The 23983-nt window shown below is 42.4% G+C and overlaps 1 protein-coding gene across 2 annotated transcripts in view; it reads left to right on the top strand.

Moving 5' to 3' along the window:
• NECAB2 (N-terminal EF-hand calcium binding protein 2) overlaps window positions 1-23983 on the top strand; it is a 274142-nt gene that overhangs the window by 86585 nt on the left and 163574 nt on the right. For both annotated transcript variants that reach the window (XM_058154969.1, XM_058154970.1), the window contains exon 3: window positions 7775-7883. In XM_058154969.1, the coding sequence (XP_058010952.1) occupies window positions 7775-7883 (109 nt within the window). The remainder of the gene's footprint in view (window positions 1-7774; window positions 7884-23983) is intronic.

The following is a 23983-nucleotide window of genomic DNA, read 5'->3' as shown; positions in this document are numbered from 1 at the left end:
GTGACCATGGGGATGGGGTCACTTTTCAGTGCTGTCATAACTTCAAATGGTCGTTAAACAAACATATGTCCTAAGTCGAGGACTACCTGTATTTACAAGGTCCCGAGATGTTATCTTTCATTGGTGGTGTAGAGCTGTGGTGGCGTAGTGGTTAGAATGCAGTACTGCAGGCTACTTCTGCTGCCTGCAATTTGGCAGTTCGAATCTCACTAAGGTCAAGGTTGATGCAGCCTTCCAACCTTCCGAGGTGGGAAAATGAGGACCCAGATTGTTGAGGGCAAATAGGCTGACTCTGTAAACTGCTTAGAGAGGGCTCTAAAGCACTGTGAAGTGCTATATAAATCTAAGTGCTATTGCTATTGCCCTTCCTTCCTTCCTTCCTTCCTTCCTTCCTTCCTTCCTTCCTTCCTTCCTTCCTTCCTTCCTTCCTTCCATCCTTCCATGGTGTGCAGTGGTTAAAATGCAGTATTGCAGGCTAACTCTGCCCACTGCCAGCAGTTTGATCCTGACTGGTTCAAGGTTGACTCAGCCTTCCATTCATAACAAGTCCATAAAATGAGAACCCAGATTGTTGGGGGCAGAAGGCTGACTCTGTAAACTGCTTAGAGGGCTGTAAAATGCACTGTGAAGCGGTATATAAGTCTAAGTGTTATTGCTATTGCATTGTCATCTCCCCATTGTAATAACTCTTCTAGCTATTCGTGCTTTTGTTAAATTAGTAGTGAAAATATTTTTAGGTTGGTAAAATGAGCATCCTGGGAGGCTGCGAATGACAGAAGGATCGGCACAATTACCAACACATCCTGCTCCACCATTTCTAACAACAAAGTCAGTTCACCAACACCGTCAAAAGACCTTGAAAGGGAATTCTTCAGCACTTTGACAACAAGGAAGAAAAAAAAAAAACCAGAAGCCTCTTTGCAAGAAGAAAAAAAAAACTTGAGAAATTACAAGGCAGGTTTTGATCCTGCATCAACTGTATCTTGCATCAACGTCCAAAGACAACGTTCCCGCACGATCAGTCCAGATGGCAGAACAATATTCAAATTATTCCACTTTTTATTGTCAAGGGGAAGTGGAGACAGGGTTGAAGGGCACGTTATGAATAGATTCTCTGCTCAAATATTGTACCTCTGAGGAAGATCAGGGTGGAAAATCATCTCCATAGTAACATCAGATCTATGCTTAATTAAGATAGACGTTATAGCAGACTCTTGCAAGTATTCATCCTCCCCTCCCTCTTACATTTATTTATTTATTTATTTGTTCAAATTTATATACCGCCCTATCTCCCTAGGGACTCAGGGCGGTTCACAGGCAATTAAAAACAGACATATAAATACAATTTAAAATCAGACATAAAAAACTTATTCAATAGCCAGATTGATAAAACCAATATAAATACTAAAAAACCCCATAAAACCAATAAATTTAAAAACTAACCCAGCCCCGCGCAAATAAATAGGTGTGTTTTGAGCTCGCGACGAAAGGTTCGGAGGTCCGGAAGTTGACGAAGTCCTGGAGGGAGTTCGTTCCAGAGGGTGGGAGCCCCCACAGAGAAGGCCCTTCCCCTGGGTGTCGCCAGATGGCACTGCCTAGCCAACGGCACCCTGAGGAGTCCCTCTCTGTGAGAGCGGACGGGTTGGTGAGAGGTACTCGGTAACAGCAGGCGGTCCCGTGAGGGAAAAGCTAGCCTGAATCTCTTCTTAATACAGGTAGTCCTCAACTTGCAACTATTCATTTAGTGATTGTTCAAAGTTACAACAAAACTGAAAAAGGGACTTGCAAACAGAGGTGGTAGTCAGCCGGTTTGCACCGGTTCAGGCGAACCGGTAGCGCTCCCCCCCCCTCCGCCCCGACTCCAAGTCATGCTATTTAGGCACATTTTCAAGGTGCGGTGCATGCACAGAAGGCACGTGAGCGAGCAAACGCATGTGCGGAAAGCCGAGTGCATGCGCAGATAGTGTGCGCAGAAAGCGTGCATGGAGAATCGATGGTTAAGGTAAGTGAAACCCACCCTTGCTTGTCATCAATCCTAACACTTAACTTACCTTCAAAAGTTGCGGGTGCTCCATCACTGGAGGCTTTTAAGAAGAAATTGGGAAGCCATTTCTCTGAAATGCTACAGGGGATTGGACTAGAAGATCTTTACGCTCCCTTCCAACTGTGATGTTCTATATTCTTATGATTATCACAGGTTTGGAAATGTTTCAATTCCTGGAATTCTTATAATCTAATACCTTTCTTTTACAAAAATTAAAAAAAAAAAATTCCTTAAGAGACTCTGTGAAGAGCTTAGAAAATGAATTATTTTCAGTTTTAAATAGTGGCAAAACAACAACAACAACTGAAAAATAGTCGTCAGGACTGTCCCTGAAATCAGGACAAGGACAGGCCCCTGTCAACTTTCAGTGGCCAATGAATCACCCTTCCTAAGAAGATTCTGCATTGATCTGGAACTGAGCCTCAACAAATCTGGAAAGCCACCAACGTAGCTTCTGTCCCCGATTTCTTAAAAGTAGTTTGTGTCTTTTCCCAGATTTGTGAGGTGGGCACCAAACAGGGGTGAAATCTAAAATTTTTCCCTACCGGTTCTGTGGGCGTGGCTTAATTGGTGGGCGTGGCTTGGTGGTCAGATGGCTGGGTGGGCATGGCCAATAACAATAAATCATAAAAATAATAAAGTATAAAAAAACAATAAGAGGTACCAAAAACCAACTTTAACACTTTACACACACACAACACAACACAACTGACACACACACACACACACACACACACACACACACACACAATACCACATACAGCTTTCTGAGATTTTGTGTGTTTGTGTAGTTAGAGTGAAACACTACAGAAACACACCAAATCTCAGAAAGCTGCACAAATATTTTATTTTATTATTAAGGTTTGTGGACTTCAATTCCCAGAGTTCCTCAGCCAGGAAATCCAGCCAGCAGTAATCACTCAGTGATGAAATAGATTAGCTAAGTTAGATTAGTTCTGTCTGGTGCTGAAAATGAAATGAAAATGATCCTCAAAGGCTTTTTTTTTACTTTTAAAGGCATGCTGAAGCAAAACCTTCTTTTAAAAGTAAAAAAAAAAACCCTCTTCTGATGGTGCGGCTCAGCAGAGGCAGGGGGGGTGGGGCCAGGGATTTTTGCTACTGGTCCTCCAAACCAGCAGCCGCCATCACTACCGGATCGCACGAGCCGGTCCGATCTGGGAGCATTTCACTCCTGGCACCAAACCATTGGCTGAGAAAGGCCTGAGGATATTTTGACAAACTTTGTGAAGGCTGAAAGAAGAACCATCAAAAATCTGGTGGAGCTGTAATTCACAATCTGTCAGGGAAGACTGAGAAAATCATCTCGTGCGAGTTGATAGACGGATCTCTGAAGCAGTTTTGAAATTTTTTACTCTCTTGACATCCAGAATGAAAATTAGCAATTCACAATACTTATTAGTCTTCATTTACAGAAGGAGAGGAAATTTCTGCCAAATTTGCATTACTAATAGATACTGTAGGTGTCATCACAATGGCTTTACAGAATACAGAATAGAGTTGGAAGGACTTTAGAGATCTTCTAGTCTCGTGATGGCAAACCTATGGCACGCATGCCCAATGCAGCATGTGAAGCCATGTCGCCTGGCACGTGTGGCCTTGCCTGTAAGTCTTCCAGGTTTCTGTCACGCATGCACATGCGACAATCAGCTGTCCTTCATATGCATGGCAGTCCCAAAAACTGGTGTGTGCATGCATCCCAGCCAGCTGATTGTCGGCTGTGCATGCATACTAGAACCTGGAAATTTGGCTTTTCTGGAGCGCGGCCCCGATGACTATGCGCACGCGTGCTACCTTTCCACATGACCTTTTTAGCACTCGGTGCCGAAAAGGTTCACCATCACTGTTCTAGTCCAAGTCTCTGTTGAAACAGGACATGGCTTCTGGACAAATAGCTGTACACTCTCTTCTTAAAACCTCCAGTAATGGAGCACCCACAACTTCTGGATGCAAGCCCTCCAGAGTTGTTCTGACTGACAGGAAATTTCTTCTTAGTTCTAGGTTGGATCTCTCTTTGATGATCTTCCATCTCTTACTTGTCCTGTCCTCAGGTGCTTTGGAAATTAGGTCTTCTTTGTAATAGCCCATCAAATATTGGAAGATACTATCCTGTCACCCTTAGTTCTTCTCTTTTCTTTGCTAGACTAGACGTGTCTTATCTAAAGCTAATTCTTCTTTTTCCAGCCTTAGGCTTTGTTTACAGTGAGAAGGAAAAATTTTTTTAAGAGTCTCCAACCACAAAGAAAGCATCTTGACATGCCATAAGAGACATTCATCTAAGCTGATCTGTGCAAACCCAAGTGAAACAGAATGAATGATCCATTCGGGTGGTCTTCCTACAGCAAAATCCTTAAAAATATCCTCCACTATTTCATGTTCCGATATAACTATTTGCCTGGCAAATAATTTACTGAAAATCCATCTGAATGCCCTGATTTCCAAGGTTTGATCAAGCGAAGTTGATGAAGTCAAATATGTCTTTCATTGGAGTAGAAGTCGCAATATAAAAGAACATGTGAGATTTCTATTGTTCCAAGCAGTCTGAGATGGCCTGATTGAAAGTCTGCCTGAATCTGCAGCCCTGAATCCATGTATATTTAAAAAGGTAAAGGTAAAGGTTCCCCTCACACATATGTGCTAATCGTTCCTGACTCTAGGGGGTGGTGTTCATCTCCGTTTCTAAGCCGAAGAGCCAGTGCTGTCTGAAGATGTCTCCGTGGTCATGTCACCGGCATGACTAAATGCCAAAGGTGCATGGAACGCTGTGACCCTCCCACCAAAGGTGGTCCTTATTTTTCTACTTGCATTTTTTACATGCTTTCGAACTGCTAGGTTGACAGAAGCTGGGACAAGTAACGGGAGCTCACCCCGTTACACGGCAGCACTAGGGATTCGAACCGCTGAGCTGCTGACTTTTCGATTGACAAGTTCAGCATCTTAGCCAATGAGCCACCATGTCCCCATGTATATTTAATATATTTATATTTTATATGTAAATATATATTTATATATAAATATATATTTAATATGCTTTAAAGCACAGGTGTCCTGCTTGGCAACTTCACCTGCAAGGCTGGCTGGGGAATTCTGGGAGTTGAAGTCCACAAGCTTTAAAGTTGCCAAGGTTGGATACCTTGCTTTAAAGGAAGGGTTTTTGTAGTTTGGATGCTGCTTTAAAGGAAGAATTTTTGTCATTGTGATGCTGTGGTTCCAACAATGTGCAGTTTCTGAATGCTCTTATTTATCCAATTAGATCAAGCAGAAATATCTGTAATAGATTGTACTTTTGAACTTCAGTACATTTTTTTGTGGCTTCCTCATAAATCTTCTAAGATCCAGCAAGTTCGCAGCTCAAGCACTGCTTATTTTAATTTGTACTCTTAGGTATGCAGAGGATTATAATTGGCCAAGCCACAATTTTTTTTAAGCCCGATAATCATCCTTTCCAGGTTTCCCTGGTGCTCTGGTCACTTCTTATCCCACAAATCTGCCTCCTCTTTAAGACCTTCTAACTCCTGACATTTAGTCGATTCATGGATTAAGAGTGCTCCGTGTACTTAAAAATATTACATAGATTAAAAAAAAGTTACATAGATAGAAAGGATAAAAGGATAGGTTGAACTGTGCTTTGCCCAAGTATCAAGGTGAGACCTTGCTAACTTTTAATAAGTTGTGTGCTGTAGCTGTAGCTTTTGAAGGAAGATTTAAACTTTGGAGGATATTTGGGGACTTGATATTAGCTAATTATTTATTATTAATTCATATGTGGGATAACACTCTGTTTATCACTGTATATGTCCTACCTGTCAATTATTACTTCAGCTTCAACTACAACAGTACACGAACAAATAATAGATAAAAACTCAAGGTAAACCACTCCTACATGTGATCACCTTTTGTGACCTTCTCACCTGGTTTCTGACAAGGAGGACACCAGATTCACTTAATGACTGTATGGTTCACTAAACTACAGACATTTGCTTAACAATCATGGAAATAAAGGTCAGAAGTGACTCACCTAGCAATTGTCTTGCTCAGCAGTGGAAATTCTGGTTCCTCTAGGACAATCCAGTAACTGAGAGGGATCTTGGAGTCTTAGTGGACTCCAGTTAAATATGAGCCAGCAGTCTGTGGCGGCAGCCAAAAAGCCAAAGCAATGCATTGCAATGCATTAACAGAGAGATACAATCAAGATCAAGGGAGGTACTAATACTACTCTATGAAGCCTTAGTAAGACCACGCTTAGAATACTGCATCCAGTTTTGGTCACCACGCTATAAAAAGATGTTGAGACACTAGAAAGGGTGCAGAGAAGTGCAACCATGATGATTGGGGGACTGGAGGCTAAAACATACAATGAACGGTTGCAGGAACTGGGCATTGCTAGTCTAGTGAAGGACCAGAGAAGACAGGATAGCAGTCTTCCAATATCTGAGGGGCTGCCACAGAGAGGAGGGTCCATCTGTTTTCCAAAGCACCCGAAGGCCAGACAAGAAATAATGGATGGAAACTGATCAGGGAGAGGTTCAACCTAGAAATAAGGAGAAATTTTCTGACAGTGAGAACAATCAACCAATGGAACAGAAGTTGCCTGTGGAGGTTGTGGGAACTTCATAACTGGAAGCTTTCAAGAAGAGACTGGACTGCCATCTGTCAGAAATGGTGTGGGATCTCCTGCTTGGGCAGGGGGTTGGACTAGATGACCTACAAGGACCCTTCCAATTCTGTTAATCTGTAATATGTAATTTATCAGGAAGTTTCTCCTTAATTCCAGTTTGCTTCTCGATTCTTTTCCATCCATTCCTTCTTGTCTTGCCTTCTGGTGCTTTGGAGATTAGGTTGACCCTCTTTTTTCTAACCCTAACCCTAACCTTCTCTTCTCTCAAATATTGAAAGATGCTATCATGTTTCCTAAGTCCTTCTCTTCGTTCCACTAGACATGTCTTGTTTAAATCTAATTCTTCTTTGACATAACAGAAAATACTTGCAGCTCAGGTTTTAGATTTCTGGCAGTGTTTGCTCTCCAAGCTTGTTTCCTAAATGAAAGTTATCAGACTAGGTAACATCATCAGCTAAAGAGGAATAGGACAAGAAAATCCTGCATGACTTATCTAATCATACTTATCTTATAGACTTATAGACATACTTATTTTATAGACATATCTAGTCTTGTAACGAAATGTTTGGGACCACTTAGTCCCAAAGAAAGAAGCTTGGAAACCAAACCTTAAGCTTTCTTTATGGTGAGGAAGGAAAATTCATTTTTTTGCAGCCTTAGGCCACAAACAAGCCACCTTTACACGCCATTATAAACATTCATCTAGGTTGGTCTGTGCAAAATGAACCAGGATGATCCATTAATGACCTCCTTCAAAATATCCTCTACTATTTTGTCACTGGTTCCTTCATGTTAAGAAAAAACTACATGCCTGGCAAATAATTTATTTAGAGACCTCAACGGTGGCCAAAAGCGTAAAGGAAGGTGCCTTTAGACCAACTTGGACAATTGGTTTATCATACAAATAGAAAAAGGAACTTTCCCAGAAAGAGTTAAAGAATGACTATGGGATTTCCTTTCTGCCAGACCGGCATTCATAGATTGTGACCCTGGCTGTTGTATGTCTTTGTATTGGTTATGCTTTCCCTTTGATCTGCATCCATTCCCCTTTTTCTGCTGTTAATCGCTCACACCTTCTGTTGTGTTGCTTGCAGATGATGGGAAATTGTCCTTGGAAGAATTCCAGGCCTTCTTTTCCGATGGGACTCTTAATGAGGAGGAGTTGGAGAAACTTTTCCATACCATCGATTCTGACAACACCAGGTGAGTCCCTTTAGATTCCTTAACTGCTTTGGCCCATCAAGACAGGCAATGACTTCTCCATTTCTTCCTGAACTGAGCCGACATATCAACAGTGATGGAAAAGCCACTGAAAATTATGTGCACAAAGAAGTGAGACTCTATGGGCACGTGGTGATGAGGATGTTGTTTTGAGATTATATAATGTCAGTCTGAAGGCCAAAGATGACACCATGAAATCCAATTGAGTCCAGTTCTTTATTTGCTTACAGTCAGGGGTGGGCTTCAAAAATCTCAGCAATGGGTTCGTTGTCCTGTTGCTGGGTGGGCTCAGTGGGTGTGGCCTAGCCTGCCTCCTGCACCATGGCAAGAGGGCCATTTTTCCAGGCTCCGGAGGCTTTCCTGGAGCCTCCGGGAGGATGAAAAAGGCTACCCACAGGCCTTCGGAGACTGAAACAGCACATTTCCGGCTTTTCAAAACTTCCGGGAGGCCCATTTTTTGCCCTCCCAGAGCCTCCGCATGAGCCGTATGTGGCATCCAAAATGGGCCATGGCTCCAGGGAAGGGCAGGGAGGGATGGGAGGGGCCAGCCAGGTGTGGGATTTGGGGGTTTGCCAAACTGGGCAGAATCCTAGCTAGAGGATCGCCAGAACCCATGCAAAGCCCCAGCAGCTCATCTCTGCTTATACTTAATAGACAGAATCTTGCCAGACTAAAACTATAATCTTCTAACCTAATGGATGTACTCTTAGAGATTCTAGAGCGTGGCTATCCTAAACATTTTCCTTCTACCCCAACTGGACTGTGTAGACTCTTGTCTTGGGCTCTTTCTCCTTCCTGGGAAGCCATGGTGAGATTCCCATTCCTTCTTTCTCCAGCTGCACCAGTGGTGGGTTTCAAAATTTTTTACTACCGGTTCTGTGAGCGTGGCTTGGTGGGTGTGGCTTGGTGGGTATGACAGGGGAAGGATACTGCAAAATCCCCATTCCGTCCCCACCCCACTAACCTGCTCTGAGAAGGAATCAAACTCCCCACTCTTCATTTCCCCAAATAAAATATTACTCATAAGAAAAGGCTCCCAAAAAAGCAAGGAAAAATCAAGCTGCTAACAAAGGAACCTGCCTGAGGCTCATTCCACATTCCTGCCAGCTGCATAAAGGAAACTTTGTAAGAAGAAAACAGCTACCGGTGCTTAGAGATAATAGAAAGTGGAAGCTGAAAGTTTGGCTCCATTTACAAGCAGGTAGAAAACTCATTCAAAACAGGATATTTCACAAGGAAATCGCCCAAATCTTTTTAGAAACACAAAGCCCATGTTGCACAAACCTCAAAACTTCAAAAATATAGAACCATATAAGAATCCCTCCTCTTATCCAGTTTGTTGTTCAGCTGACCCAGAAACAAACTGCTGAATGTCACTTTGCTTCTGCAAGTAAAAACCTCCTTCCAGCAGCTGCTTCTTGGCTTGTCAATTTAAAGGGATGGTGTCTTGTTTTCCCCCCCCACACTTTGTCAAGCGATCATCCCGCTGAAAAGTGAGCCCTGATTTTTTTCCTTCTAGCCAATCAGCTAGTTTCCTTCTAGCCGATTTGCAGACTGGGAGGCAGCAAATAGATTGGGGGCGGATCAGCCAGAGGTGGTATTTACTGGTTCTCCGAACTGGTTCTCCGAACTACTCAAAATTTCCACTACCGGTTCACAAGAACCAGTCAGAACCAGCTGAAACCCACCTCTGGGCTGCACATTCCATTTCATAGGGGCATTATTATTACAATGGGCTGTCAGGTTTTTTTCCAGACCCAAGTGAGGTTTAGGGATGATTGTACATTCTTGAGTTGCTTGGAGCTAAAATATCTCTAGCAATGCCTTTTATGTCTGGGCTTGTGTCAGGCTCAAAGAATCCATAAGTTCTAGTCAAGCTTTATTTCTCACGCCTATACAAAAGACCCTTGTCAACTAATGGTCAGCACTGAATTGGTGCTGGATAAGAACCAACAGAATTCAAGAAGGGTTGGACTTAGACCACTTGTGGGAATGGAATGACTCTAGGCTGATTCCTCTCTTGACTCCTCCCTCAGGCTCTGCCTGGCCTTCTCCTATATTTTGGGATGCTCAGGCAATATGGAGGTGACCTTCCCAAGGGTAATGGGGCAATTGATCACACAGAGAGGGGCTTTTGTGGTTGTGAGGTCCCATATCTGGAATGCCTGGTCTAGGGGAGACATGTCAGAAACCTACACTGACACCCTTGGATGATGAACAAAGAGATTTCCTTTTCTATATGCATTTCTATATTTTTAGGCTCTATTTGATTTTGAGTACTTCCTCTCTATTGGAATGATGGATTTTATTTTCCTATAATTACCTTTTTAAATTTTGTAATTGCCTTCCATTGTTTGGCTGTTTGTTGTTTTATCATTTTTAAAAAAGAACTTGTTAAATCTGTGGTTTTCTCTTCAGAGAAAGTTCTATATATACTTACAATCATTACCCAAATATAGTTATACTATATTTTAAGGCTTAATTAAAGTTTCATTACCTTATCATCTGATTCCTTCCTGAATTGTGAGCCTTCCACTGATTGAAAGTCTAATTTAGAGAAGTAAAAGAAATATGTAGTTTCTTTTCATGAAAAATGACACAGTCACACAAAAAAGATATATTTACACAAAAGCTATGCAGAAAAAAATATGCTAGTATCCAATATTCAATTCGATACAGTCCAATGCAAGAAAATATAATATATGATACTTAGAACAAAACCTGCCAAAGATTGTAATTCATGGAAAAACAATCTTGCATTTTAAAAAACTTGTTTTCAAAATGTATTTACAGGAGAAATCTTATGAAACTTTTCTGGCTAAATGCAGAATCATCTGTATTTCTGCAACAAGGGATATGACCAGTGGTGGGATTCAAATTTTTTAACAACCGGTTCTGTAGGCGTGGCTGATTTTGGGGTGTGGCTTGGTGGTCATGTGACTGGGTGGCCATGGCTATGTGCATAAGGACTACTCAGAGGGCTGAAAAAAGTCATTTCTGACCGGTCCTCGCACTTTTGACCAGTCCTCACATTTATGACCATCCTCACATTTATTCCTATTGCAGCATTCTTAACAACCATGTCACTCGTTTCACAACTGCTTCTGTTCACCACAGTTACAAGATAGGGTGCCAAACATAAAATGTGAGGACAGTTGTAAGTGTGAGGACCGGTCAAAAATAACTTTTTCAGCCCTCTGAGTAGTCCCTATGCACATAGGGACTATCCAGAGGGCTGAAAAAAGTGGTTTCTGACAGGTGCTTGCACTTTTGACTGGTCCTCGTACTTATGACCGGCCATCATTTATGCCAGTTGTAGTATTCTTAACAACTGTGTCACTCATTTCACAACTGCAGTGTTTCATGTGATCGGGTGGGCATGGCCAGGTGGTCATGTGACATTGCTTCTTTGCCCTAATGACAGTTTGCTGTAATGGTCATAAGTGTGAAAAACGGTCATAAGTCACTTTTTCCAGTGCCATTGTAAGTGTTGTAAGTCAAGGATTACCTGTACAAAAATACAAAAAGCTTCTTTGCTTGCAAAAAGCTGCCCTAAATACCAATCATTAGATTAGAAATCCCTGAAAACTGGAGTTACAAATCAGGCAGGGTGCCAGAACACCTTGAGGAATTAAAATAGTTAAAATGCAATGATAACTATCAGCAGCCAACTCTTGCTCATAAAGTGAATCCCTTTAGCAGAGAGGTCATTTAAGCTCCCCAGAATGAAATAAAGGAGCAAACAGAGTATCTGTTGCTTGTTAAACCAATTACCAGAACAAATAGACACAGGAACTAGCCAGATTTCCGAAGCTGCTTCTTTTCAGGAACAGAGATTCACTTTTTTCCTTCCAAATAAAGCTGAATTGGGAAAATTATCTCATCACTAAACACAGGATTAAACATCACCAAGCACAGAATTAAACTTCATCAAAAACCAGTTTTAGACCAAAAGTCAGAAAGGGTATGTAAACTCAATTTGAATGTCAATCTTTCTAGCTAACCAATAAGCCTTGCTGAATGTCACTCATCTTGGTTCCTTGTCGTTAAAAGCTTCTGCTTCATTATTCAATTATTTCTTCAAAGTACTGATCATTGCATCCTGGCTGGAAAAACTCCAACAGTGGAGTATTTCCTCCCAATGGTGGTGTAAAAAACTTAAACCAACCCTTCCCCTTTAAGAAAGTCAAGGAAAGGAAAAAAAAAACCTCTGAGATGCTAGGGAACTGGAAGCAACAATAAGTCTAGGCGTACTGCCAATAATGTAATAAGGGTTAACAGAGAAGAGAGGCAGTTTCTGTAAGCAGGGCAATAAAGATTAGGCTAGGAAACAACACCAGAAAGTTGTAATTCCTTACAGGATTAACCCTATAAAGTGGAAAAAAACAAAAGGAGATTTCTTCTAACAACTGGTTCTTAACTACTTAATTGCTTAAAAAACTGCTTAAAAAAAAACAAACTGCTTAACTACTTAACAACCAGTTCTACCAAACCGGTGCGAACCGGTAGAATCCCACCACTGGATATGACCAAGGAGTTTATACATGGAAGTTCTCTGTTTTATAATCTTTGCAGGAACTGGGCCTGGCTAGTCTAGTGAAGAGCAGGACCAGGGGAGACCTGTCAGCAGTGTTCCAATATTTGAGGGGCTGCCACAGAGAGGAAGGGGTCAATCTATTCTCCAAAGCACCCGAAGGCCAGACAAGAAATAATGGATGAAACTGAACAAGGAGAGATTAAACCTGGAAATACAGGTGAAACTCGGAAAATTAGAATATCGTGTAAAAGTTCATTTATTTCAGTAATGCAACTTAAAAGGTCAAACTAATATATGAGATAGACTCATTACATGCAAAGCGAGATAGTTTAAGCCTTGATTTGTCATAATTTTGATGATTATGGCTTACAGCTCAAAATTCACAATGTCAGAAAATTAGAATATTATATGAAATCAATAAAAAGGATTGTACATAGAACAATATTGGACCTCTGAAAAGTATAAGCATGCATATGTACTCAGTACTTGGTTTGCATCACTTACTGCCTCAATGCAGCTAGGAGGCTAGCTAGTTCAGAATGCGGCTGCGCGGGTTATAGAGGGTTATAGAGGGAGCCCCTCGTGGCTCCCGTATGACACCAATCCTGCGCAGGCTGCACTGGCTACCTGTGGCCTTCCGGGTGCGCTTCAAGGTTTTGATAACCACCTTCAAAGCGCTCCATGGCATAGGGCCGGGTTATTTACGGGACCGCCTACTGCTACCGGATACCTCTCACCGACCCGTGCGCTCTCACAGAGAGGGACTCCTCAGGGTGCCGTCAGCTAGGCAGTGTCGTCTGGCGACGCCCAGGGGAAGGGCCTTCTCTGTGGGGGCTCCCACCCTCTGGAACGAACTCCCCCCAGGACTCCGTCAACTTCCGGACCTCCGGACCTTCCGTCGCGAGCTCAAGACACATTTATTCATCTGTGCAGGACTGGCGTAGATTTTAAATTTTATAGGGGTTTTAAATTGGTCTTAATATTTATATTTCTAGTTTTAATAATTGGGCATTAGAATAAGTTTTTTAATGTTTATTTTAAATTGTATATAAGTGTTTTATATGCCTGTGAACCGCCCTGAGTCCTTTGGGAGATAGGGCGGTATATAAATATGAATAATAAATAAATAAATAAATAATGCGCCGTGGCATGGATGCTATCAACCTGTGGCTCTGCTGAGATGTTATGGAAGACCAGGATGCTTCAATAGCGGCCTTCAGCTCATCTGCATTGTTCGATCTCATTTCTCTCATCTTTCTCTTGGCAATGCCCCATAATTCTCCATGGGGTTCAGATCAGGCGAGTTTGCTGGCCAATGAAGAACAGTAATCCCATGGGCATTGAACCAGGTTTTGGTATTTTTGGCAGTGTGGGCAGGTGCCAAATCCTGCTGGAAAATGAAGTCAGCCTCCCCATAAAGCTCGTCTGCGAAAGGAAGCATGAAGTGCTCCAAAATCTCCTGATAGACAGCTGTGTTGACCCTGGACTTAATGAAGCACAGTAGACCAACACCAGCAGATGACATGGCTCCCTAAATCAACACAGACTGTGGAAACTTCACACTGGACATGGGCTTCAAATGTCGTATTCCTCTTGTCAAGCTGCTCCTGAACAACAAACAACGTCAGAAGCATCTTACCTGGGCTAAAGAAAAAAAGAACTGATCTGTTGCTCAGTGGTCCAAAGTCCTCTTTTCTGATGAGAGCAACTTTTGCATCTCATTTGGAAACCAAGGACCCAGAGTCTGGAGGAAGAATGGAGAGGCACACACTGCAAGATGCTTGAAGTCCAGTGTGAAGTTTTCACAGTCTGTTTTGATTTGGGGAGCCATGTTATTCTGCTGGTGTTGGTCCACTGTGCTTCATTAAGTCCATGGTCAACACAGCTGTCTACCAGGAGACTTCATTTTCCAGCAGGACTTGGCACCTGCCCAACCGTAAAGATGAGAGTCATGAGACCGAACAATGCAGAAGAGCTGAAGCTGCTATTGAAGCATCCTGGTCTTCCATAACACCTCAGCAGAGCCACAGGCTGAGAGCATCCATGCCACGCCGCATTGAGGCAGTAAGTTTTGCAAAAGGGGCCCAAACCAAGTACTGAGTACATATGCATGCTTATAATTTTCAGAGGTCCAATATTGTTCTATGTACAATCCTTTTTTTATTGATTTCATGTAATATTCTAATTTTCTGAGATTGTGAATTTTGGGTTTTCATGAGCTGTAAGCCATAATCATCAAAATTATGACAAATCAAGGTGAACTATCTCGCTTTGCATGTAATGAGTCTATCTCATATATTAGTTCGACCTTTTAAGTTGCATTACTGAAATAAATGAACTTTTGCACGATATTCTAATTTTCCAAGTTTCACCTATAAGGAGGAATTTTCTGACAGCGAGAACAATCAACCAATGGAACAGAAGTTGCCTTCGAGGTTGTGGGAGCTTCATCACTGGAAGCTTTCAAGAAGAGACTGCGCTGCCATTTGTCAGAAATGGTGTAGGGTCTCCTGCTTGGGCAGGGGGTTGGTCTAGATGACCTGCAAGGTCCCTTCTGTCTCTGTTATTCTATTATTACAAATGAACTGATAGCAAGGAAAGCAAGGCAAGATCTGGAATAAACCGGCCAAAAGTTACACATTAAAAATCGCCCCATGGTCCAGCACAGAGACTTTAATCAGCATCCAGTAAGATATTTTGGGAAAATCTCCTTTGCAGGTGTTGTGTGCCTCAGGATGGTTGGCCTTGAAGAAGTATAAACAACTCCACTTGGCAGTGCCACAGTTCATGAATGCAAACCTTCCTTCCAATTCTCATGGGACTGCTCCACACCATCTCGTTTCCCCATCCCAAAGACCTAACCCCCTCCCTCCCCGTTTCTGTGGCAGCCAAGAGCAAGCAAGCTTCAGAAAACCAAGCTGGAAATCTGTCTGACACGACCACTGTAGCATCTCCATGGTCTCATGATCAAAATTCAGGTGGTTGGCAACTGACTCACATTTATGACAGTTGCAGTGTCCCGCGGTCATGTGACCCCCTTTTGTGACCTTCTGACAAGCCAAGTCAATGGGGAAGCCAGATTCATTTAACAACCGTGTAACTAACTTAACAACTGCAGTGATTAATTTAATATCTGTGGCAGGAAAGATCATAAAATGGGGCAAAATTCACTTAATGAATGTCTCAGTTAGCAACAAAAATTTTGGGCTCAGTTGTGGTTGTATGTTGAGGAGCACCTGTAATGCTGGGGAGCAAACTTCACATATTATAGTCAAGACTTTCACTATAAGGGCTAAAAGCCAGAATAATATTTATTTTAGGCACAGTAGGGGCTAAAAGCCATAATAAAACCAAAGAAATTATATACTTGCTGGGCCAAACCTAACCAGAGATAACTTGAAAATGCAGATAAAATTAGAAGCACAATAAAATTTCCCCATATAAAATATACTTGCATACAAGCAGACAATATCTGTGCATATATAAATAGCACTTGCCAAAGAGGAAAAACTTTCATCTAAAAAGCAATTAATTGTGATAAGAAATGCAAGTAGAAAAAGCCGAAGGGAAACAAACACAGTTATTCCTATCCAACTTGGTGTGAGTGAAAAAGTTTGAAATATATTTGGCCTTTCTTTCAGGTTCCAAAGCTGCAGCACTTTCTTTCGGTTTAGATGAGTGAATTGAAAAGCAATTGGGTTTTTTATCTGGTCTGGTAGAGGGAAATCTTAAGCAGCCAAGAGTGTCTTTCATGCATCAGATATTCCAAGAGGATTTTTTAAAAAATCTTTGGTTTAAGATTTTCTATCCAGATTAATTACACATAAGAGAATATCTGAAGCTCAGGATTGTACTTGGTCCTTGGTGCCCTCTGAGCTTAGTTGCTTGTAGACATTTCATCATCCAACTAGGGAACATCATCAGTGTTAGAAGGGGAGGGGGGTACCCAGCTCTGTCCTTTTCCTTAAAGACTACTCTAACAATTTCACATTTTAAATAATTGAGGGTATATTCTTATCCAGAATTCTCCCCTACCATTCTCACAGTAGGAAAGCTGGATAATGTTTTGTGGCCCACATTGTTAAGCAATGTAGTCTCATTCTCACTTCCCAGGTTAGTAATTAGTTGAAAATGTGTTTCTCATTCAGAGTGCATGTTTCTTTGAATATTGCAAAATTCTTTCTGGCTCAGAGCTAAAAATTGTTCTGAACTGTTGGGACCATGTGTTTCAAATGGGTGGAGTCAGGGGAAATAAAACACATGAAGGCCAATTTGGAGAAGGTTCCCCGCGATACCATCTTGAGCTCTTACTTGGGTTTTGTTTCGATGGCTTGCAAATGAGAGAGTCATCTTTTAAATGAAAACTTCTTCCATTGTTTTATGTGACCCTGGTGCCCTCACTGCAGTCCTTCTACCACCCCTTGAAAATAAAGCCAGCACAAGGAAGGGCAGGGATTTTATTGTTTGTTTATTTATTCAACAAACCAAAGGATTTTCTGACGACAAACAAAAGATAAAATTTTAATACGGTACAATTCCAGGGTTTGTATTAATTCAGTCTCCAGACTACTGTTGAAGGAGAGAAGAGCGGGGTTCGATCATCACCCTCTGTAGAACATTCCTACAATACCTGTAGATGAGAGATATGGGACCAATAGGAATTTGGATTGCTAAGAGAAAAATTAAAACTCAGCTTCCAATGAGGTTCTCTTCTTTCTAGCACCCAAAGGAAAAAAGGTCACACAAGGAAAGGGCCCAGTAACCAGTTGGGGAGGGCAATTCTGCACACTGACATTTGAAGCATTGTGGATCATCTGCCTTCCTTGGACTTTTGAACAGAACAAAACAGAATAACAGAGTTGGAAGGGACCTTTGAGGTCTTCTAGTTCAACCCTCTGCTCAGGCAGGAAATCCTATATCATTTTAGGCAGTGGTGGGATTCAAGTAATTTAACAACCGGTTCTCTGCCCTGATGATTTCTTCCAACAACCAGTTTGCCAAACTGCTCAGACAGTTACCAACTGGTTCTCCCAAAGTGGTGCGAACTGGCTGAATCCCACCACTGATTTTAGGCAAATGGTTGTTCATTCTCTTCTTAAAACCCTCCAGCGATGGAGCAACCACAACTTCTGGAGGCAAGTCGTTAAAACTAGTTAATTATTCTCACAGTCTTTAGTTCTAGGTTGGTTCTCTCCTTGATTAATTTCCTTCTATTGCTTCTTGTCCTGCGTTCAGGTGCTTTGGAGGATAGGTTAACCCCCAGCTTCTGTGTAGCAGCCTCTTAGATATTGGAACTCTGCTATCATGCCATCCTTCTTTTCACTAGACTAGACATACTCAGCAACTATTCTTTGTATGTTTTAGACTCCAGCCCCCTAATTATCTTTGTTGCTCTTCTCGGCACCTTGTTGAGAGTCTCAATATATTGTGGAGCCCAAACCTGGATGCAATAATCTAAGTGTGGGCTTACCAAGACATTATAAAATGATACTAACACTTTAGTACCATTGTCCATGTGTAATGTTTGCAGGTACTCCTTGAAGTACAACTGTTTACAACACACACCTACTTGGGGGCTATGCATGACCCATTTTCAAAGTTCTGGTGGCCAGTCCCTCACGGTGGTCGTGTGACCAAATTGTGGGCCCTTGGCAGCTGGGCTGCACTTATAGTTGTTTGCAGCACCCGGTGGTCACACAACTGTGTTCTATGATGGTTTTGCCAAAAACCGGTATTTATTTCCACTTTTTTGGCAAAACTGCATCCAACAGCTTTATAACTGCCACATTCACTTAACAACTGCTGCAAAAAAAGGTCATAAAATCGAGGAGGAAGAAAAGGGGGGTGACTGTGAGAGGGATCTTGGAGTCTTAGCTAAATATGAGCCTGCAGTGTGCAGCAGGAGCCAAAAAAGCCAATGCACTCCTAACTCACATAAACAGAGGGATACAATCAAGATCAAGCGAGGTACTAATACCACTCTATAAAGCCCTAGTAAAACCAATGGTGGGTTGCTACCGGTTCGGACTGGTTCTTGAGAACCGTTGGCAAAAATCTGGCCAAGTTCGCAGAACTGGTAACGATGCCCAGTTGGCCGCACCCCCCGAACCGGTTCCCTTGGCCGAAGAGATTGTAAAAACAAAAGGTTTTAAAAGGCTCCTCTGGTGATCCCAGCTGAATTGCCTCATCACCAGAACCTTTAAAAAACATGTTTTCTTCAAGCTGTTCAGTCGAAGAGGTTCTGGCTGCGATGAGGTAACTTCAGTTTAAGAGGTTCTGGCTGCGATGAGGCAACTTCAGCTGGGATCATCAGAGGAGCCTTTTAAAATCTTTTTTTTCTCTGGCGATCCCAGCTGAGTTTCCTGATCATCACAGGCTTTTAAAATCACTTTTTTTACAACCTCTTACAACAGTCCCCACTCATGCCCACCCAATCGCCCCCTCCTACCTTACCTATAATTGCTGCTCCTTTCGGACTCGCAAAGCCATGGCTACTGCAATCAGTTGCATCAGCTAGCAACTGAATCTGCCTGCCTGCAATCCATCTCCTCTGTGAGCAACTCAATCTGCCTGCCTCAATTGAGTAAGTAAACTATTTAAAAATAGTTAATTGGATTTTTTTAAGGAGTTGGTTTTTAGACAGCAATTTAAAGTTAAGGAAGTTTTAAATTTAGCTGCTTTTATCTAAAACAGGGGTCTCCAACCTTAGTAACTTTAAGGCTTGTGGACTTCAACTCCCTGAGTTCCTCAGTCAGCTTTCCCGGCTGAGGAACTCTGTGAGTTGAAGACCACAAACCTTAAAGTTACTAAGGTTGGAGACCCCTGATCTAAAAAATATAAATAAAATAAAATAATAAAATAAAATATTTGTGCAGCTTTCTGAGATTTGGTGTGTTTCTGTAGTGTTTCACTCTAACTACACAAACACACAAAATCTCACAAAGCTGTATGTGGCATTATGTGTGTGAATGAGTCAGTTGTATTATGTTGTGTTGTGTGTGTGTGTGTGTGTGTAAAGTGTAAAAGTTGGTTTTTGAGCTTTTTGTGGCTGTGTGAGGTTCCTGTTGCAGGGGCCATTTTGGGTGAATTGCAGCTGCTTTTACATTGTGTGTGAGTCAGTTGTATTGTGTTGTGTTGTGTGTGTGTAAAGTGTGAAAGTTGGTTTTTGAGTTTTTTGTGGCTGTGTGAGGTTCCTGCTTGTTGCAGGGGCCATTTTGGGTGAATTGCAGCTGCTTTTATATTGTGTGTGAGTCAGTTGTGTTGTGTTGTGTTGTGTGTGTGTAAAATGTAAAATTTGGTACCTCTTATTGTTTTGTATACTTTGTTTATTATTTTTATTATTTATTGTTATTGGCCACACCCACCCAGTCACATGACTGCTAAGCCATGCCCAGTGTCACATGCCCATCAAGCCACACCCACAAAATAAGCCACGCCTACAGAACCGGTAGTAAAAAAATTTAGAACCTACCCCTGAGTAAGACCACATCTAGAGTACTGCATCCAGTTTTGATCACCACATTATAAAAAAGATGTTGAGACTCTAGAAAAGGTGCAGACAAGACCAACTAGGATGATTCCCTGGAGTGGAGGCTAAAACACACAATGAATGGTTGCAGGAACTGGCCATGGCTAGTCTAGGGGAAGAGAAAGACCAGGGGAGACATGATAGCAGTCTTTCAATATTTGAGGTGCTGCTACAGAGAGGAGGGGGTCAAGCTATTTTTCAAAGCACCTGAAGGCCAGACAAGGAACAATGGTGGAAACTGACCAAGGAGAGATTCAAACTAGAAATGAGGAGGAACTTTCTGACAGTGAAAATAATCAACCAGTGGAACAGAAGTTGCTTTCAGAAGTTGTGGGAGCTTCATCACTTGAGACTTTCAAGAAAAGATTGGACTGCCATCTGTCAGAAATGGTGTAGTGTCGCCTGCTTGAGCGGGGGGTTGGGCTACATGACCTATAAGGTCCCTTCCAACTCTATTAATCTGAAATTTAGAGCAGGACAACAAATCAAAGCAGTGTTTCTCAACCTTGGCATCTTTAAGATGTGTGGACTTCAACTGGCTGAGGAATTCTGGGTGTGACAGAAGAGAACCTCTGTAGCTCAAGGTTGAACTATGGAGTTGTCGGTTGTTGTGACTTGTCCTCCCTCCTCTCCTCAGCCGGGCCCCTCCCATCTCCAACCGGGCCTTTTATCAGACTCCGAGTCTGATAATGAAGATGAACGGCCTCCAGCCCCCGGCCCTGGCCCCATGCCCGGAGAGGATTCCAGGAGTGGAAGGACAAGCCCGATAAACCTCACTCATACAGAGTGTGTTCCTTTGGCTCAGCCTTCAGAGCAGGAAGTCAGCCAGGTGGTGGAATTACTGACAGCAGATCCAGCTGAAGACAATTCAGGGTGGGTGAGCCCTCGCTTCTGGAGATCTGAGAGGTGACGCCAGCAGAAGGACAGGTGGGGCAGGCCTGGATAAATGCTGAGTCATGGAGCCACACCCCACAACCTATATAAAGGACCTGCTTTTGGCATTCCAACCTTGAGTCAAGCAAAGTGTTATCTAGTTTGCTGATATCGGACCCTATCGCTGAAGTCACAACTTGGACTCCTGCCTGCCCTGATAAACCTCGAAGGAGCTTGGCAAGCTACAGAGGCTTCGTTGCCAAGTTTGTTACGGGCTTCCTTGACTCGTTCGTCAGAGTGGGAGTGGGACACGACATTGGTGCTCTCTGAGCTTGATGGTTTTCACAAAGAAATTCACAAATTTCATGCCAAAACAACATTTCTGCATGAAAACAACCAAGCTCAGAGACCACCGAGGACTCCACAATTCTAGGAGTTGAAGTCCACAAACCTTAAAGTTACTAAGGTTGGAGACCCCTGATCTAAAAAATATAAATAAAATAAAATAATAAAATAAAATATTTGTGCAGCTTTCTGAGATTTGGTGTGTTTCTGTAGTGTTTCACTCTAACTACACAAACACACAAAATCTCACAAAGCTGTATGTGGTATTTTGTGTGTGTGTGTGTGTGTAAAGTGTGAAAGTTGGTTTTTGAGCTTTTTGTGTGAGGTTCCTGCTTGTTGCAGGGGCCATTTTGGGTGAAGTGCAGCTGCTTTTACATTGTGTGTGAGTCAGTTGTGTTGTGTTGTGTTGTGTGTGTGTAAAGTGTGAAAGTTGGTTTTTGAGCTTTTTGTGGCTGTGTGAGGTTCCTGCTTGTTGCAGGGGCCATTTTGGGTGAAGTGCAGCTGCTTTTACATTGTGTGTGAGTCAGTTGTGTTGTATTGTGTGTGTGTAAAGTTGGTTTTTGGTACCTCTTATTGTTTTGTATACTTTGTTTATTATTTTTATTATTTACTGTTATTGGCCACGCCCACCCAGTCACATGACTGCCAAGCCATCCCCAGTGTCACATGACCATCAAGCCACGGCCACAAAATAAGCCACACCCACAGAACCGGTAGTAAAAAAAATTAGAACCCACCCCTGAGTAAGACCACATCTAGAGTACTGCATCCAGTTTTGATCACCACATTATAAAAAAGATGTTGAAACTCTAGAAAAGGTGCAGACAAGACCAACTAGGATGATTCCCTGGAGTGGAGGCTAAAACACACAATGAATGGTTGCAGGAACTGGCCATGGCTAGTCTAGGGGAAGAGAAAGACCAGGGGAGACATGATAGCAGTCTTTCAATATTTGAGGTGCTGCTACAGAGAGGAGGGGGTCAAGCTATTTTTCAAAGCACCTGAAGGCCAGACAAGGAACAATGGTGGAAACTGACCAAGGAGAGATTCAAACTAGAAATGAGGAGGAACTTTCTGACAGTGAAAATAATCAACCAGTGGAACAGAAGTTGCCTTGAGGTTGTGGGAGCTTCATCACTTGAGACTTTCAAGAAAAGATTGGACTGCCATCTGTCAGAAATGGTGTAGTGTCGCCTGCTTGAGCGGGGGGTTGGGCTACATGACCTATAAGGTCCCTTCCAACTCTATTAATCTGAAATTTAGAGCAGGACAACAAATCAAAGCAGTGTTTCTCAACCTTAGTAACTTTAAGGCTTGTGGACTTCAACTCCCTGAGTTCCTCAGTCAGCTTTCCACACCAAATATGCACTTTCCATGGAAAAAGGAGGCTTGGGAAGGTACTGCAGGCTACTTCTGCTGACTGCCGGCTGCCTGCAATTTGGAAGTTCAAATCTTACCAGGCTCAAAGTTGACTCAGCCTTCCATCCTTTCAAGGTGGGTAAAATGAGGACCTAGATTGTTGGGGCCAAGAGGTTGACTCTGTAAACTGCTTAGAGAGGGCTGTGAAGCACTGTAAATCTGTATATAAATCTAAGTACTATTGCTGTTGCAGTGTCAAATTGACATGGTGGTGAAGTTGTTGGTGTGAACCAGGCTGAGGCCATCTTGGAGGCTTCAGGGTTGCCACAAAGCAAACGAAGAGACAGGGAGGGAGAAAATAGATAGCTGGGGTTTTATAGTCGAAACAAAAAAGTTTTCCTGTGGGAACCAAGGACAGTCCAACAGGTGGCTGGGGAGAGGAGGAGCAGAGTAACCAAGACAACCAGCCAGCACCTCTACTGGACAATGTGACTTGGGGGAAGGGGGAACTTTCACTTTTTAACCGGTTGAAACCCACGGGAACTTTCAGAGTTGGTTTTCACCAGTTGTGTGCAAATATGATGTATCCAATAAATTGTTCTTTGAGGAATCTACTTGCCTTGGAGTTCTGCTTTCCATGGATGCATACTTCGAACGCTGACACATAGAACATAGAATACTAGGGATGAAAGGGGCCTTGGAAGGCTTCTAATCCAACCCCATGCTCAGGCCAGCACCTTGATTGGACAGTGTGACTAATGACTTGGGGGAGGAAGGGGAAATTTTTGTTTTTTAATTAGGTGAAAGCTGCGAAAACTTTCAGAGTTAGCTTTCACCAGTTGGCCCAATATGATGTAGACAATAAACTGTTCTTTGAGTAATTTGCCTGCCTCAGAGTTCTGCTTCTATGGATGCATTACTTGGAACCCTGAGAGTTGGACCAGAAGCCAGGAGATGGTGAGTTCTAGTTCCCTCTTTGGGATAGGATTTGGCTGGGTGAGTTTGGTCAAATCCCTCACCCAGCTAAACCCACCTTACCAAGCTGTTGTTATGGGAAAGATAAGGGGAAGGTTCATTGTGTGCCAAGAATCATACAAATAAAGGAGGGAAATAAATGCAATAAAGATTAAAAGTGAAACATGTAGAAAAAACGAGATATACAAAAATATCACCGTGTCAGTTAATACTTAGTTGGGTAACCTTTGCCATGAATTACAGCCGTTTTCCCATAGAGTGAACAAAGTCTTTTAGTTCTGCAGCTGTTATCATGTGAAACCAAGATTGAAGGATTGCTTCTATTAACTGGGTTTGATTGCTGGGTTGCTAAATTTCTTTAGTCGGCTCCATAGATTTTCAATTGGGTTAAGGTCTGGGCTATTCCCAGGCCATTCCAGCAGTGGAATAGGATTATCTTGAAACTCCAAAAAAAAGTGGTGTTAT

Source organism: Ahaetulla prasina, chromosome 12 (genome assembly GCF_028640845.1).
Source record: "Ahaetulla prasina isolate Xishuangbanna chromosome 12, ASM2864084v1, whole genome shotgun sequence".
Classification (NCBI taxonomy): domain Eukaryota; kingdom Metazoa; phylum Chordata; class Lepidosauria; order Squamata; family Colubridae; genus Ahaetulla; species Ahaetulla prasina.
The sequence above is the reverse complement of the archived record's forward strand: the minus strand, read 5'-3'. Positions and strand labels throughout refer to the sequence as shown.